Source organism: Propithecus coquereli, unplaced genomic scaffold, assembly GCF_000956105.1.
Source record: "Propithecus coquereli isolate 6110/MARCELLA unplaced genomic scaffold, Pcoq_1.0 Scaffold348, whole genome shotgun sequence".
Lineage (NCBI taxonomy): Eukaryota > Metazoa > Chordata > Mammalia > Primates > Indriidae > Propithecus > Propithecus coquereli.
The window spans coordinates 768,112-786,078 of NW_012149152.1; the positions used below are offsets into that span (position 1 = coordinate 768,112).

A 17,967-nucleotide genomic window follows, 5' to 3' on the forward strand; every position below is an offset into this window, starting at 1 on the left:
CAAGTTATATTGATTTCTATAATGTAACACATACTATCATGCTTCTATGACTTTGCTTTCTCTCCCCAAATTCACCTTCCTTGAAATCCCAGGACATTCACGCTCATCCATCAAGTCTTACCTTCTTGAAGCTTCCTTTCACCTTCCTGTTTCGTTCAGCTATCTCTTGTCACAATCCCACATGTATGCTTCTTCCTACAGCTACAGCCCTCTCTCAAAGGCTCTCCGTAATTGGCTATATTAACCACTTTTCCACTTTACTCTAATTTTTGTGAGAATATTTTTATATGCTATTTAAGGTATCTTTGACTCCCACTACTTTCTGGACCAAAATTTCTGAAGGAAGATATACAGTCTAGAAGCCAGTATTTAGGGAAATAATATGTAGACTGGTTAACAGACTATTTCAACATTTTAAGAAAATAGAGATGTTAAACTTTTTATTTTGTGCATTCCATATATTAACCAATGCCCGGTTCATTGTGTATTCCTCATAGCAACTAGCTTTTGCAGTAAATCACTCCACAAATACGTGTTGTGTGAATAAATGGATGATGTCCAGAAACCAGATGAACGTGATCACAATTATAATTTTACCGCTAAGCCCTTCTAACTGGAGAGCATTATTCATTTTTATCTAGATATTCTCATCACTCAATCAATGTTTTATTTATCAGAGTCCTATAATTTGGTCATCTTGATAGAAGTGAATTTTTTTGCTTGCTGTTTTCGCTATAATTATTCTGTTAAATAGCATGATATAATTGTCACATTCATAATGAGTGAAATTTTCCAGTTACTCATATCCCACAGTCAAGATTATGTCATCATTGGTCTGTCATACACACGTTTTCATTTCTTCAGTGTGAAATATTGTTTGATATTGTGATTAGCATCAAGCTCCAAACCACTCACATGTTCTATCTGGATGATTCAACTCTAACCTGCCACCCTGTTCTCTACCTACACTTACTTTTTCTTTAGTTTATTGCTCTATCCTTTCTCTCAGTTGTTCTGCCACTAGGCTGAACTTTATGAAATCGATATCTGAAAATGTAGCTCTCACATCTAAAACCATCTCATCTCATGATTTGTTATTCAATTGATTAAAAATTCACATTCTTCCTTACAACATACAACAGTCTTCATGATACGTTTCCCACTTATCTCTCCATCTTCATCTCACACCAGCCACCCCCTAAGGGAAATTCCGTGCTCCAGATATAAGAAACTACTTTTTTCTGGGGAATACCACCTCCTCAATCATCCCTCTGTGTATTTTTACACAGTCTACCAGTTCCCTTAGTTTCCTTGTCCAATTAGAAAAATTCTATTAATATTTCAAGGCATACTTCCAGATAATTCTGTGCACATCTCTACTATAAAATTGTAACCATACTGGATTACTGTATCTATATCTATCTATCTATCTATCTATCTATCTATCTATCTATCTATCTATGTACTTTGCTGTCTCTTCTATTAAACTGCCAAATCCTGGTTAGCAAGAACTGCTTTTGAATTATTTAGCCTTACCACAATAACTGAAGCATCATTTAATAGAATGGATGAATATATAAATACATGAATGAATAAGAAAACAAATCAATTAACCTGGAGTTTATCATCAGGAAGAAAGAAAGTCAAAGTGGAGAAAGGGGAAGAAATAAATGATTTGAGAGTTTATAATGTGTATAGATTTAGTCTTCTGGATGAGTCTATTTCTTTGCAGTTTGGTTTCCCATTCAATAGAATGAGATGTGGATTTCTCATTTCTGTTGTGGTCATCCTGGATACTGCTGAAATTGATTGATTTTTATGGTATCTCTTCACTGTTTCTTTTTATAATTTGATTACTAAGCTTATCGTCCTAAGACAATAAGAATGTATATTACCTGTCATTTATTGAGTGTTTATTGTGCAGGGGGCATCATGCTAAGAATTATAGATACAATCTTTAATCCTTATAGAAACCATGCAAGATAATGTTATCGTCCCCATTTTAACACAAGAAAACTATGGCTAAAATGTGTCATGTATATTTTCCCCAAGATCGTGAGCAGGGAAAAACTGGAGTTTGGACCCAAGTTTTATATGTATCTATATTTTGGATCAAAAACCTCTACTCTGTTACCCAATAACTGCACATTATCAAACAACACTGGTGTGAGTCAGAAGAGGCTTCTTTACAGCCAAATTATTAGTACCTTTTTGTTCTTCCCACTTAACAGTTTATAAAGGCCTCTGGAATATAACATTTTCCACATCCACCATGTTAATGCTGCGGTATAAAATCTAAATTAGAGAAATCATGGCTGAATTCATGAATATTCTATATGAGAATTCTCAACTCAGATTATTTCATAAAATTCTGAATTCTAACCAAATGTTCACTTTATGAGAAGTCTTTATACTTTATTTATATCGTGGATTCCTAGACTTTTGAGCAGATCAGATTGTCAGAGGTGAGTTTGTTTTACTTCCCAAGGGTAAAGACAAATATATTCCAAAAACCTCTAACATTTTCTGATCCTCTATTTATTCATGCCAAATACATATCCACTTTCCTGGAAAAGTAGTGTGTATACTGTCTGATATGGACGAGAAAGATAGCTCCTCCATATCAGTATTTGTCTCAAAGTATTTGTCTCAAAGAGTGATTATTATTGCTTTGCCATGTAACGAGGTTCAAAGCTTAAATACTAAGTTTCTCATGTTTTTTTAAATCTTCCTCGTTTAAATGGATGAAAATTGTACCCACACTGTAACATACAGAAAATGATTACAAGGAGAAAAGGCAGTGCCATTCAATCTAGGTAATGGAAGGGGAGAAGGTGATTATTTCTTTTTATTTTTTTCTTGAACATATTTAACTTTGTTCTTTCACAATCTGTAGATAATGTGTCTGAAATGTCAGCATTAACTTTCTTACTACTTTTTAAGGTTGAACCAACTCAAAGTTGATATACTAAGAAAGTACCATAGGGAAAAAAATTCAAATTTTAATAAATGTGTATGTAATTCGTAAATTACAATATTCTCTTTGGTGATTCTTTTAAATTTTATATGTATATAAACACCCCCCCATGCACACATACTAATTTAGGTATTTTTTTTTGTTAATACAGAACACCTACTAAGCCATGAAAACTTAACAGGAATTTACATTTCAGGCTTTTATTACTTTTCCCTAAAAAATTCTAGGGATAAAAAGATGTGGCATTTATTTGGGAAAAGGCACCGAATTAGAACTTAATAAATAAATAAAAGAAATTTTCAACACCTTAAATTCATAAACTTAATCTGGTTAAGGATTCCAATTTCCTTTTGCCTTGAGAATATAATTGCTTATATGCCAAAGATACTTACTGAATATTTTTTACTTTGGTCAACTCTTATAATTGTGTTCTCTCAAAGAGCTGGAGTTATTTATTTATCTATGGTATGTACTTTCTTTACCTCTCTATGTTTCAGTTTATTAAATTGTAAAATGGGTCTGCTAATAATACCTACCCAGAGTTAGCACTATAAATATTATTTTTTCTATTTAATTAACAAAAAAACTAAGCTAAGATTAAAATATTCCTATGTGTAGATAAGCCACAATTTCCAGTTGATAAATTGATTTCTAGAATTTAGCTAAAGGTTTCTATTGTTAGGGAAAAAAAAGTAGACAAGGCACAGTGGCTCATGCCTATAGGCTGAGGCACGAGAATTATTTGAGGCCAAACTTTTAGGATCAGCCTGAGCAACATAGCAAGGCACTGTAACTACAAAAAATTAAAAAAAAAAAAATTAGCTGGGCATGGTAGCATGCACCTGTAGTCATAGCTACTTGGGAGGCTGAGTGAGGAGGATAGCTTGAGCCCAAGAGTTCAAGGTTACAATAGATATTTAACATGTGGCATGTTGCCTATGACTTCTGATTCTTGTCTGTAAGATGGAGATTGTAATATCTGTCCTGTTGTAGTCATAATAATGTGACAAAAAAGTTTAAAAAGAATAGAAATGTTTTGTAAACTGCATGTTATATAGACGGACATTTTTTGAGTATCCGTATAAATTAAGCTATATAACTTGGAAATTAATATATAGGCATACATATCACTTTTAACACTTTTAATTCCCAAAGACCCAATATGTTTTGTGCAATATATGTTTCTTTAGTATGATATATTTCATACGTGATAAAAAAGAGGGAGATGATGTCAGCGTAATATAGATGTCACTGTGGTACATGCACAGCTCTTCCCAAGACAGTACCGTTTGGAGGTAATCAGGGACACATTTTCTCACAATTAAAGAGAAAAAGTCTCATCAATATGTTAGGACTTTAAGCAAAAGCTAAAAATTAACAGAAGTACTTTTCTTTAGGGTGAGTTGTGGCTAATCCAGCAGCTTCGAAAATCATTGCATTCCTGTGTGTTAGGCTCTTTGGTGACAACTGAGAGCCCTGTCCATAGGGGCTGCAAAGACATGGACCCAAATATTGTAGCTATTCCCAGCAACTGAAGGAAAAGATCATCAAACTCTTTTTCCTTTCTGCTTTCCTTTCCTCATCCACTCCATTAGAAATCATCTCAAATGGAAATTGGCCAAAGGATAAGAATTAATGTAGTAAGACGTTAACAGCAAAAATGATTAGAAGATTGGAGCTTCCTTCCATTTTATTGCACAATTTGTCTCTGGAATATCCCTGATGTCCTTTTCTATTGGTTCTGTTCCGATATTTTCATGTGCTGTCTAAGATGTTTATCCTGAGGTTAATTTTGTGTGGATAATACTAACAGTCCATTTCTGAGTTTTAGAGCTGGCTCATTAATATCCATGCTGTTCAGTGTTTCAACTTGTGTACTGATAAGCTTTGCATTTTTTTGCCTCCTGCTACAATATAAAGAACTTGATTTCAAGAACTGGATTCTGCTTTTTCATTACTCTTATGATAGTCGTTACGCAGTTTTTGCATAGGCTATGAGATAATCGCTGGTTTTCCTTCAAGAGAAAGAGCAAAATAGATTCAAATTCTCTTCTAGACAAGCAAGAGTGCCTTTGTTAGACAATAATTGATCATGATATGAGGAAAGCTATTCTACTAAAAATAGAAGGAGGAAAAAAAGAAGTAGGAGGATGACTAAGGGATATATGGAAAAAAGATTCAGTTTTATTAATGCAAAATACTTTCCAAAATTTGAAGATCAAGGGAAAAAAATTAAAACATCAAATATATGTTCTTTTAAAAAACATGTTTTTTAAAAAAATACTAAAATTCTGATCAAGGAAAAATATTAAATATACATTTTTTTGGTTCATCTGAGGTCAAAGACTACAATGTTAATGTCTCTAAAATGTACCGATTGACCCACATAAGAATACGTGGAAATACCTAAGAATTTTTTCTCTAAGATCCACTATAATTGAATTTAGAGGCACTCTGGATTTTAGCAATTTAAAAAGCAATCGATGTCACTCATTCAATTCTCAAGAAGCTTGTAAGATACCTTTTGCACATGAGCAACAAAATGGCAAAAGTGACAGGCACTCATTCAACAAATGCATGCTGAGCATCATATACATGTGCAAAAGATACAATGTTCTTTTTCCAATTGTATGAACATAAGGTTACTGCTAAATAACTATAATTCAAGTCAGCAAAGACTTGGATATGTGGCATATAAACTATCATAGATAGAATTATTTAACAGTTTATACATAAAAAGAGATTTTAAAGTTATGTGCATTTGTGCAAATAGAGAGACAAGAGGTCAAGAAAACTTTTGCTGACATAAATCCACCTTCCATGAGAAAACATGCTCTTGAATAAGGGTGCAGGGTGTATCAATGCAGATCTGTCTAGGAATAACCAGATTTGGCTAGCTCAGCTTCTATGAGAGAAAAGGAAGGTGAAAAGTCAAGTGCCAAAGCATTGGCCAGAACTAGGTTAATAATATTGAACATTTCCCATGGACCAGATACTTTACTAAGCAATAAAATAAAATAAAATCTCATTTAATCTTTGCCATAACTCTATTAGGTATGGGCTATTATCATTCTTCATACTAAACAATAAGCAAACCTAGCCATAGGGAAGGAAATTCACTTTTCTAAAGTCACTGGACCTGGGCTCAACTCAGTTTGGTTTGATCACCATATCACCTGTAGTCTTTCCACAAGGACACTCTCACCTCCCTATAAGGTTTAGCCCAGTAATGTAGACGATTTTTCTAAAGCTTTGGACAAGGTCTATGAATACAAATAGATGAGTGCAAGTCATGGGAAATTAATGTAGTTTGAGAACTAAATTAATAAACCTAATTTTCTATGTATTATCAGATAGGCTTCATTATAATCACCACTAAGAACAAAATCTTAGGAACTGGAAGAAAGGGTCTGAATAGTGGCACGGACATCCTTGATCTTATCAAACACTTCCCTATAAAAAGAGTAATTCAGCAAAAAATTACATTGCAAATAAACTATGGGTCATAAATTTTAAGATTATATTAATAGCATCCCTAATGAAAGAAGATGAAAAAGTGGACAAGAAACAGTTCTCTTACATGAAAAAATAATGTTATTCCTTACAAGATGAAGTAAATAGAGTATATGGGAAAATTCATTCAGCCATTCTTATTGTAGGACAGTCTATCCATGAGAAGAAATCTAAGGATGATAGAGAAATAGAAGGAATTGGTCCAAGAGGTACTTAGCCAGTGCAGGTGTCTGTATATATTGCTCGAAAGAGGACAAAATTTATTATAGATATGCATATTTGCAACTAAAACATCACCAATTGTAAATCTCTATAAGGTAAATGTCAGATTAAGGCAAGGCAAATACTGTTTAAACCTACTATCCTATGTCAATCTCATGTTCTATCTGAAATGAATTCTTTCATGAAGAACAAAATCAGAAACATTGGTAATTGATTTTCCTTAAGAATGTAACACGATATGCCTCTTTGCAGAATCAGTTTCCTTTCCATTACCTTAATTTCCATGTTGTTCTTTCCTGTTCTTTTCACACACTCTTTTAGTTCATAATACCTACAACAAAATTACAACATCTGGTGCTCAATGATTCTAGCTCTTGATCAGAGTCAATATATTCTAGGCCTGAAGAGAGGAAGTAACTGAGATGACTATACAAAATTCTCTCTATATCCCCTTTTTTCACTGCCCCTATCAACACAGATATTCAGCTGACAGTAAACCAGTTCTAAAATTCTGCTAGGCAATAGACCAGCCATGGAAAGTGCTCTCATAAGAAATATTCCTCCTTTCATTTATCGTAATCAATGCTTTACTAATAAAGAAAAGGGCTTTTAAAAATGTACTGTACTGATAATTTGTGATCTTAACATTTACTAAATATTACTTAATAACGAAAACAATGAATAAAAATCTTAAAAGCATATAATTGCTCAAGGTAACTCAGCAGATTGGTAAAAAAGGCAAGGACCAAAACCTTTGTCTTTTGAGTATAAATTCAACCCTCTTTTCATGAATTTAAATGACACTTTGTGAACACAATCACATATGTAGTTTGAACAAATCCCTTGACTTTAGTTCAGTTTTAAAATAAATTATATTGTGTTATATCATAAATAGATGTCTAGTTCTGTCATTTTAAAGGTCTATTGGATCTTGTTTGTTTTATTTCTTTTTTTCTGTATTTTATTATATGCTCCTATTAGGAACTCCTCATTCATACAGACACTTTCAGTGTTGAAAGTATTGAAATAGATGAAGATTCTCCCCTTGAAGACCTTAACTTCTAAGAAAAGTTTACAGTCTTAACTTGATTCTGCTGCCTATGTTAGGAAATACACAAGTTTCATACAGCTGTGACCTTTCCACTGCTTAAAATAGATGGAATTGCTCTTTTCACCACAAATTTCAACAAAGCTGTATGTCCCCACACTCAACCTTGAAACACCCTCTCCTTACTATGGGTCCCCAGACATTTCTGAGACTGAGATAAAAAAGCAAAATAGTGTAGAAGGAAAATGAGGAAGACATTCATAAAAAAAACAAAAAGGAACCAAATCAATTGGAGCTCACTGATTCTGCACAGCCCATATGCACATAAATCATAACTCCCATTTATTATATGGTGGATAATTTGGTCTGTAGTACATTTCCTGTGGTCATCTCTATCACCAAATGTTTTGCTATTACTACCTCACTGAGTAAATACTATTTGCTGGGCTTTATTTACAAAACAAGTATAGTATTTTCTGCTCAACATTTGTGATCAATTAATTTCTATCATTTTCCTGCAAATGCCTGGCATGTTCCTTATACTGGCAATGCTTAGCATAATAATCCATGTCCTTTTAAACTCATCTTGAAATAGATATGCTAAATAAAACACCAAAAAAGAAACGACACCTAATTAGACACAGAAATGTGTTCAAAATCATTGGTTCATAATATATTGATACTGCTGTGTGTTTTAACATGAAAACTTCGGAAAGAAAAGGTTGAAATTTAAAATAACAATTTAGAGAGGAGAAAAAGGAGTGAAATTGTGTTTCTCCACCCCCGACACTGGCTGCTGCAATCATGAGTAAGGGACTGAAGGTTTTGTTTTGAAAAATCCATTGCTTTTTACTAATCACAAGTCTGAAAATGTGCCTTATTTTAAACTATATTCTAAAATAATATATTTGCCTGCCATAAAATGTCTGACTTATTTATATTTTAGTTAAACTTAGCCGTGAACTTCCAAAATAGTTGTGAACAATGTAATGGGTCATATGTAAATTGGAAAATTATATCTTTCAAGTAAGCAAAACATTTTATCATTTTATATTGCTAGAGTTTAAAACTGTACAATCGGCCTTAAAAGCTAACGACTCTCTGGCAATCACTCAAGGGTCTGTTGATTGCACTTTTTTATATTCTTGTAAGGCTTTAGATATCATTGGTCCGTCTAGGAAATGGGAGTACCTCTGACATAACAGCTTATGCAACATGACAATTGCACTTTATCCATAGATATTGCCCAGTGTGATTTCTGGAGGACTAGCCAAAATTCTTTATATAGTTCTCCATTTTTAATGGTAACTATAAAAAAGTATTCTGAACAGAAGTGAAATTGGCTTTGAATAAAATAGTAAAAATTTTTATTGTTCCATAAATCTAATTATAGTTTTGCTCATTACATCTCATAAAGTATCTTCAAATGCATTATGCCACTTAATGCTTACAAAATCTCTTTGAGGGAGACAGGATAGTATTTTACCATCATTATTCATAAGGAAATTGAGTCTTAGAGTTTCAGTATCTTGCCTATCTGTGTTCAGTGTGACCTTGAGACTCAAACTCAGTATTTTTACTCAGCTTAGCATTAAAAAATGAAGTTAATCTTTGGTATCTTGTGCTCTGGGAATTATAATATTTGCAATAAATTCCCAAGCTTTAAAGTACAGCATTTTTATGTAAAATAAAGCCTTTTTAAGGTCTATTTTAAAACTCACCTGAATCTATTTACCTAAAAAGGTCTAGTTCCAAGCATTGGCTGTGTCCTACATACACCCGAAATTGTGCTAGGCATATTGATTCATGCTAGTTCTCAAATGTTAAACAAGCTACATCAGTTACCACTTGAGGAACTGAAATAAAACAGCAATTCCAGACTTTCTTCCGAATGAAGCAATTACAATTTTTGGTTAGAGCAGTTGGATATGTGTAATAACTAATTCCTAATTATCTAATCAAGAGCTAAGGTTGTAAAACTAAAATAAATTTTAAAATAAGATATAAAAGAAAAAAAAAAAGACCAGGTTGCAAACACTGTAGAAGGAAAAGATAGATTTTAGATTTAGATTTGAATTGCAAGATCATGGTTAAATGCGTGATTTAGGAAACAATGGAAGGAAGTCATGATTAAATAACTTCTATGGCACAGTTTCTTTATTTACAGTGTTTCTTTATCTATAATACATGTAATAAGTCATGTAACAGGCAAGTTTCTCTCAAAAAGGCTAATTAAATCTTGGTAGTGTAGAGTAAATGAGATAATAGATCTTAAGTGCTTAGACCACAGAAGGCATTTGTGTTGGTTTGCTAGGGCTGCCATAACTAAATATGACTCACTAGGTATCTTGAACAACAGAAATTTATTTTTCTCAGAGTTCTGGAAACTGGAAGTTCAAGGTCAAGGTGTCAGCAGGGTTTTTTCTGGAGCTTCTTTCCTTGGTTTGCAGATGGCCAGTCTCTTTCTGCCTCTTCATACATTGTCCGCTGTGGTGCAGTTGTACCTCTGGAGTCTTTTGTGTGTTCAAATTTCTTCTTCTTATAAGGACACCAGTCGGATTGGATTAGGGCCCACCCTAAGGGCCTCATTTTAACTCAATCACTTCTTTAAATGTCCGATCTCCAAATGTAGTCCCAAGGTACTAAGGGTTAGAGATTCAACATATAAATTTGGGGGAAACACAGCTCAGCCCATAACATCATTCAGTAAATTTTAGTTGCTTGGTGTTTTGCTCTATTCTCTTTCTCCTTGACCTAACTTACTGGTGCTACACAACCCCTATACCCGCTCAGTTTCATTTGTTGCTGAGAGAGGTTATTTGCTTTAGTAAATCTGATAACCTAAAAGCTTGTTAATGAGGATTAAATTGTGTATTCGAGCTTCATAAACTTGAAGGTAGGAGAGCTTGGAGCCTTACTTTGAAGAAAGTGAGTAGGATGGGGATTTCTGGCATGTTGTCCAACTAACAATATAGATCCTTTCAAAGTTGAATGTTCAAATGATCCTCAAATCTAACACATGCACAACTGCTGTTTGAATTACACCTAAGTTTGGAACTAAAATCTGTATGATTTTATAACAGTCTGCTTTTTAATTTTTTTCTCTATTCTAGAAAATGTAATAATAAATACCATTTTAAACTGGCATTTTAAAATTATACCACTTTTTCCCTCTGGAGAGAATGTTCATGCTTTGTAATTTGTGTGTCCTTCTTTACTTTTCTAGCTTTCAAATTTTTCAAACATATGTGTCTCTGCTTCCTTTCCTCGCTCTTAACTTTAGTGATGAAAAATATTTTTTCTCACCGTTTTCTTAAATTCTCCTCAGTGAGAATTCCACCACAAAAACAAACAAACAAACAAAACCATTCAGAAAATATTAATACAATATTTCTTTTTGAGTCCGATATTCTTTAGGGTTGTATCTTTCCTATTAAATTATCATCAAGTTTCTGTAATTGGTTCTTCTCTCTCTCAGACCCTTCAACCATTATAAGCCATCTGTAAGACATTTCTAAACCACACTGTCTGGAAGAAATCCAAAAAAGATAGACCTGTCAATTTGACAATCATTATTTAGAAATACCTATGGAAAGCATTGTTTATTATTCTTTATTTTTCTCTTTGAAAAATGAGCTACACTAATCCCTACTGATTATTTCTAAGTCATATTCTCATTCCATTCAGAAAACTTTTCACTTAAAATTTTATAAAGGAAAATTGTATTTTTACCTTCAAGTTTATCATCAAGAATTAACACAAATTCTTATAGCCAACATAGGCCTTTTCCATAACTTTTGTTAACTAGTAAGTATGAAAGGTAGAATTTTTAACAGATTTTCAATTGCTCTTGTTTTGATTTGATATGTTGGTTTTTGCAGGGATGAAGAACCAGGAGGCCAGTTGGTTAATGATAAATTCCATATTGACTGGGATTCCGTACTTGTCGACACAGATAATGTCATTGTAGCAAGATTCGATGGCAGAGGAAGTGGCTTCCAGGGTCTGAAAATTTTGCAGGAGATTCATCGAAAGTTAGGTTCAGTAGAATTAAAGGACCAAATAGCAGCTGTGAAGTAAGTGGGTGCACATTTTTCTACTTTTTTTCTATAATGACAGGATCTAGGTATATGACATGTAATACTACTAACCCTGATTTAGCTGTTTCTATTTTAGTGATTGGGCAATTTTCTAAGTTAATTATAGAGCATATTGCATTTTTTTTAAGTACCTATCACCTTTAGTGCTATAATAAAAAAAAATTTCATATTTTCATTCTGGAATTAGAACTCACTTTTGATTCATGAAAATGAAAGAGACATTAATTATACCACTATATTATTTGTTTACAATAATCCACGATGTCTATTATTTCCCCAGTTAATTATAATTCTTGAAATTTCACAGATAACATTACCACACTGGCATGAAAGTGTGACTTAAGAAAGCTAGTGGGTTCCTCACAGCAGTACATAGAAATTAGCTAGCGTATTGTTAAAATGTAGATGCTGATTCAGTAGGCTTGAAAAGGGGGCCAAAATTCTGCGTTTATAACAAGCTCCCAGGTGATGCCAAACTACTGGACCATCACGTTGTGTAGTGAGATTTTGGAATATATGGCCCTTCCACATGAATAGAGCCACACACTGTCAATAAAGAATCACTAGTCACTGACTTTTGCGTATTTGTGTGTATGTGTAAGTATAAATTACATATACATTTGACTCAAGAAGATATAACTACATTTTTTTTCTTTTTCATTGCAGGTTTTTACTAAAACAACCATACATTGACTCCAAAAGATTAAGCATTTTTGGAAAGGTAAATAGTAGAAATGCTGAATCTATCTATGTGTCCATCCATCCATCTACACAGATGTATATGTATTGTGTGTGTGTGTGTTTGTATATATACATAAATAATTATATTTTTCATTATACCTTGGCTTCTTTTTATTATCCTTTAAAATGTAGCAGCATAAGTAATATTATATGTATCAGTCACTTATTAATTCAGCAACTATTTATTGAACATCTAGTTGGGGCATTGTGTTAGAAATAGGGCAAGAACAAAACAAAAAAGGGTTTTGTTTTCGTGGCGTTTACCTTTTTGAGAGGGGAAACAGATAGTAAACAAATAAATGAAAAACATAGTTTTATATGGCAATAAGTCTTATAAGGAGAACAAAAATGTGATAGATTGAAGGTAACTGCAGGAAGAGCGAATGTTCTGAGATTGAGTGGCTGAGTAAAGCCGGTCTGATGAGGTGATATTTAAGCTGATACCTAAATAACAAAAGGAAGTCAGTCAAACAAATCTTTTGAGGCAAAGTATTTTCCACAAAAGGAACAGCAAGTACCACAGCCTTCAGGAAGACTGACATAGGTTTAGAAACCGAAAAATGACCAATAGGCATGATTATTATTTCTTCTGTGCTCTCTGCAAGATATTTACTCTTCGTTGCAGTAACTGAGATAGCACGTTCAACATCATTTTCACAGCAGGAAAATCGATCCCATGTAGATATTCACTGAGTACCTAGTTTATACACATCACTGGACAGCTCATTATAAGGACAATATAATGAAAGAAAGAAGGAGACCTTGAACTATTTTAGTTTAGAAACAAAGTATATTCTTAGTGTCCATGGATTTACACATATAATATTTTCCATTATTCATAAGTGAACCCAGAGATCTATGACATGAAATAACTGGTAATTTTGACTGGGACATACATTTTAGTGGTACACACTGACAGGGAGGTGCATAAAAAATCACTTAATATATGAGTAAAATATAATTAAGTGCAAATCACCACCATTCACTTATCACTTCAAACATCTCCAATACATCATACCTTCGTTACATTCTGTTCTTGTTGTCAGTTATGTTCAGCAGATCAATAAAAATATTTTGTGACTCGTGCTTCTCCAACATAACTTCAAATAAAGGTTAGTGCAAAAGATGAAAATGTCTAAGTAAGTGATCATCCCAAGAAATGGAAACTTCAGAAATGGAAACTTTAGATACATCGAAAAGTGTGGGGTTAAATCCTATCACGTGTTGTAGCATTGAGGAACCTTGAGAACATTGTTCTATGTGAAGTGAGCCAGTCACAGAGGAACAAATACTGTGTGATTCATTTATAGAAGATATCTAGAGTGCTCAAGTTCATGGAGACAGAGAGTAGAATGGTGGTTGCCAGGGGTTGGGAATAGAGGGAAAAGAGGGAGTTGTTGTTTCATGGATATACAGTTTCATGTTTGCAAAATTAAAAGTTCTGGAGATCTGTTTCACGACAGAGTGAATATACTTGATGCTACTGAACTGGGAACTTAAAAGTGGTTAAATGGTAAATTGCATATTATATGTCATCACCACACAAAAAATGTGCATATGGTGAACAGTTTATTCCCTAATGGTTCTCATATAAGAATTTCCGAAGGACTCAGGGCTTTCAGGGCTCTACTTACTGTACTCATAAATAAGCATAAAAGACCAAATGAGCTATACAAACATTCGTGAAAATTTAGAGAAGACTCAAAAGGTTATAAAACACCTCATGGAGAAAGTGGAACATGAACTGGATTATCAGAATCATTCAATAGGTAGAGGGGAAGGAAAAGAGTATTACACAAACACACAGTGTCAGGAAGGAGAGTGTGTTTGGAGAATACAAAACAAAGTAATTGACTATAATTAAGACTCACATAGGGGAATAATAGAAAATAAGAATGAGAGGAAGACTGGGCTCACACATTTGAGGATCGTTTATAGCAACTAAGAAATTTGGAGTTTAGGCTATAAACCATGGGGGGATAAAACTCTAGGCCTCAGATTTAGAAGTTCAGAATCTCACATTGTATCCCCCAGTCGTGATACTGGGACTTGATGAGCCTCAGGGTAAATAATCTGGCAATCTAACAAACAAGAGGTGACATAGGATATAAACAAATGAAAATATAAATGGAAAGAAAATTCATTTAAATTAAACAAATATGCATATCTGTCGCTGAATTATAAACTAAAAGTTGACTTTCTGAGCTTATAAAAGAACACTTTCACACTTAAGATGTAGACCTTGTAATTTTTTTCTTGGACTGTACTAATTATTTTGTATCAGCATCAAATTAGGTCATGCTAAACTCATAAAATGGGTTAGGGAGTAGCATCGTTGCTTTTTATATTGCCTGAAAAAAACTTATTAAAAATCAGAACTACACTGTGAAGGGATCTGGGCCTATTGCTTTCAGGATTAGAAAAAATTCAATAATGTTTATGTTTAACCAATAAAGGACTATCAAGACATTTTCATTTCTTTTAAAGTCATTGTTAGTACTTTGTAATTTTTTTTTCCATTTTGTATACCTTTTCAAGAATATTTGCAAAGATCAATGCATGATATCCTCTTATTATATGTTTAATCGTTTCACTGTGACAGTAACGTCCCACTTCGATTTCCGTTGTGGCTTATTAGTGCCTTTCTGCTTCTCCAAGGGCACCCTCTCCCTCTTGCTTCCATGCACCCTCTTTCTTTATTGCTCTTACTCTTGCTCTCCCTTCTTTTCTCCCCTCCACCTCTCCATCCCTCCATCTTTTTATGGCTTGGTTGTTCCTTTCTATTTGTCTTTGTTTTCTACTTCAATAATTGTTATCCTTGCCGTTATTAATATTATTTTTTTCTTCTTCTTTTAAAATTCACTTTTTTCTTCAACTATTAAGTTGAATGTCTAACTTGTTAATTTTTGCATCCTTCCTTACAAATATAGGCATTTGAATTATAAATTCTGATTGAGATTCTCCCGCAGGTATTCCCCACTGGTACTGATATGTAGTATTTTTATTATCATTTAGTTTAAATACTTCTTCATTTTTAGGATAAGTCTATGCCTCTGAACCAGTTTTATTATTTTTATTCCAAATTAAATAAAAGATTTTTAGGTACTTGTCTGTTATTTACTTTAATTATAAGTGAATTGTGTTCAGAGAATTGGCCTGTATGACAGGAATCTTTTGAAACGTATGTTGACTTATGACTTAGAAAGGGGATAACTTTTTAAATTTTCACCTGTGCCTAGAAGTTTTGGTGCTACATACTTGTTCATTTTACTCAAACTTGTCCATATGATGTTCACATCATAAACTTAGTTAATGATTTATTTTGGCTCTATTTTCCGAGAAAGGCATGTTAAAATATCCCATTATAATCGTAAGCTAGTCAATTTCTCCTTATTAGGCTAATTTTTACCAAGTCAATTTTAAGGCTATTATTATTTAGTCCCTATAAATACAGAGATTTTTGTATTAAAGATGATTTTATATTAACATTCTTTTGATGAATACATGCTTATTATAAGCCTTTTTATCTTATTATCTTATTATTTTCAAATTTTGTCCTCATGCTTTAGGTGTACCCTTTAAACAAAAAAGAGAGATATTATTATTTTTGTTTGTTTTTCCACTAATTCTTTATGTGATTTATTTTATTTTATTTTATTTTATTTTATTTTATTTTATTTTATTTTATTTGAGACAGGGTCTCACTGTGTCTCCCAAGGTGAAGTGTACTGACACAGTCATAGCTCACTGCAGCCTTGAACTCCTGGGCTTAAGTGATCCTCCTGCCTCAGCCTCCTGAGTAGCTGATATTACAGGCATGCACTGTGATGCCTGGATAATTTTTGAAAATTTTTTGTAGAGGTGGGGTCTTGTTATGTTGTCTAAGTTGGTCTTAAACTTCTGGACTCAAGCTATCCTCCTGACTTGGCCACCTAAAGTGCTGGAATTTTAGGCATGAGCCACTGTGCCTGGCCCAATTTCTATATTTTAATTGAAGATTATATCATTTATGTTTATTATGATCACCAATACATTTAAATGTTATTGTTTTCATTATATGTGCTTACCATCTGTCTTATTTTTTTTTTTTTTGCCTTTTTTCTTCCAGTCATTTGGATTGAGTTGTTTTTCGTTTTATTTCTGCTTCTAAATATATTTTTTTATATACTTTTTTTTTCTTTATTTCAGCATATTATGGGGATACAGACGTTCAGGTTACGTATGTTGCCCTTGCCCCCCCTCCCCCCTAAGTATGAGTTTCAAATATGTCCCCGAAGAACGGACATAAATATATTTTTTTAGTGTGTTCATGTATATTGCTGAGTGTTTCACAGTATGAATCAAGTAAAATAAGTTGTTCATTTATCTGTTGAAAATTTGTGTTGTTTCTAGTTTTGTGTATTATGAATAAAGTTGGTATAAACATTTGTGTACATATTTTTATGTAGACATGTACTTTCATATTTCTTTGGAAAATATTTAAGAGTAGAATTGTAGGCTTAAATGGTAACTCTCTATTTAGTTTTACAAGGAATTGCCAAACTCTTTTTCAAAGTACTTACACCATTTTATTTTACGAAAACCAATATGGGAGAGTTCCAGGTGGTCTACATTATCACTAACACTCAGTATTATCAGTCTTTTTAATTTAAATGATTCTAATGGGTGAATAGAGGTATTGATTTCATTTTCATTTGCAGTTTAGTAATGACTAATAATACTGAGCATCTTTTCAGGTGTTTATTGCCATTTGTATATTTTGTTTAACACACCTGTTTTTTTACCATTGAGATTATGTAACAGACATTTTCTTATTAAGGTTTACTAAATTATAGGAAGCCTATTATAACCACAAACCTATCCCTGTATCCCCCTTTTTTATTCTTTGTTTAAAATTGAGATATAATTGACACACCATAAAATTCATCCTTATATCTTGAAATTAGATTGTAGAAATTCTTCCATTATGTTCTTTTTCAAAGTTGTTTTCTTTCATCTGGGTGCATTGCATTTCTTTATAAATTTTAGAATTACCTTTTGTAATTTCTAAAACAATAGCAGAGTTTTTTTATGTAAATTGTATTGAATCTATAAATTATCCAAGGAGGACTGACATCTAAGCAACATTGAATCTTTCATTTTTTTAAAGATATTTTTCTTTGATTTTCTATAGTTTGTCCAAGATGTGGGCTGTTAGGAGTATCTTTTATTAATCATATTTCAATTGTGTTGAGTTTTCTGAATTTGTGTTTTGGTGCCTTCCATCAATTTTGGAAAATTATCATCAATTTTTTTTTTTTTTTTTTTTGAGACAGAATCTCACTGTGTTGCCCAGGCTAGAGTGCCGTGGCGTCAGTCTAGCTCAC

At 32.9% G+C, this 17,967-nt stretch overlaps 1 protein-coding gene across 1 annotated transcript in view; it reads left to right on the forward strand.

Moving 5' to 3' along the window:
- The window catches only part of DPP10 (dipeptidyl-peptidase 10 (non-functional)), a 670,962-nt gene that overhangs the window by 633,404 nt on the left and 19,591 nt on the right, over positions 1-17,967 (forward strand). Inside the window, exons 16-17 of the mRNA XM_012651081.1 lie at positions 11,642-11,836; positions 12,527-12,581. Coding sequence (XP_012506535.1) covers positions 11,642-11,836; positions 12,527-12,581 — 250 coding nt within the window. The remainder of the gene's footprint in view (positions 1-11,641; positions 11,837-12,526; positions 12,582-17,967) is intronic.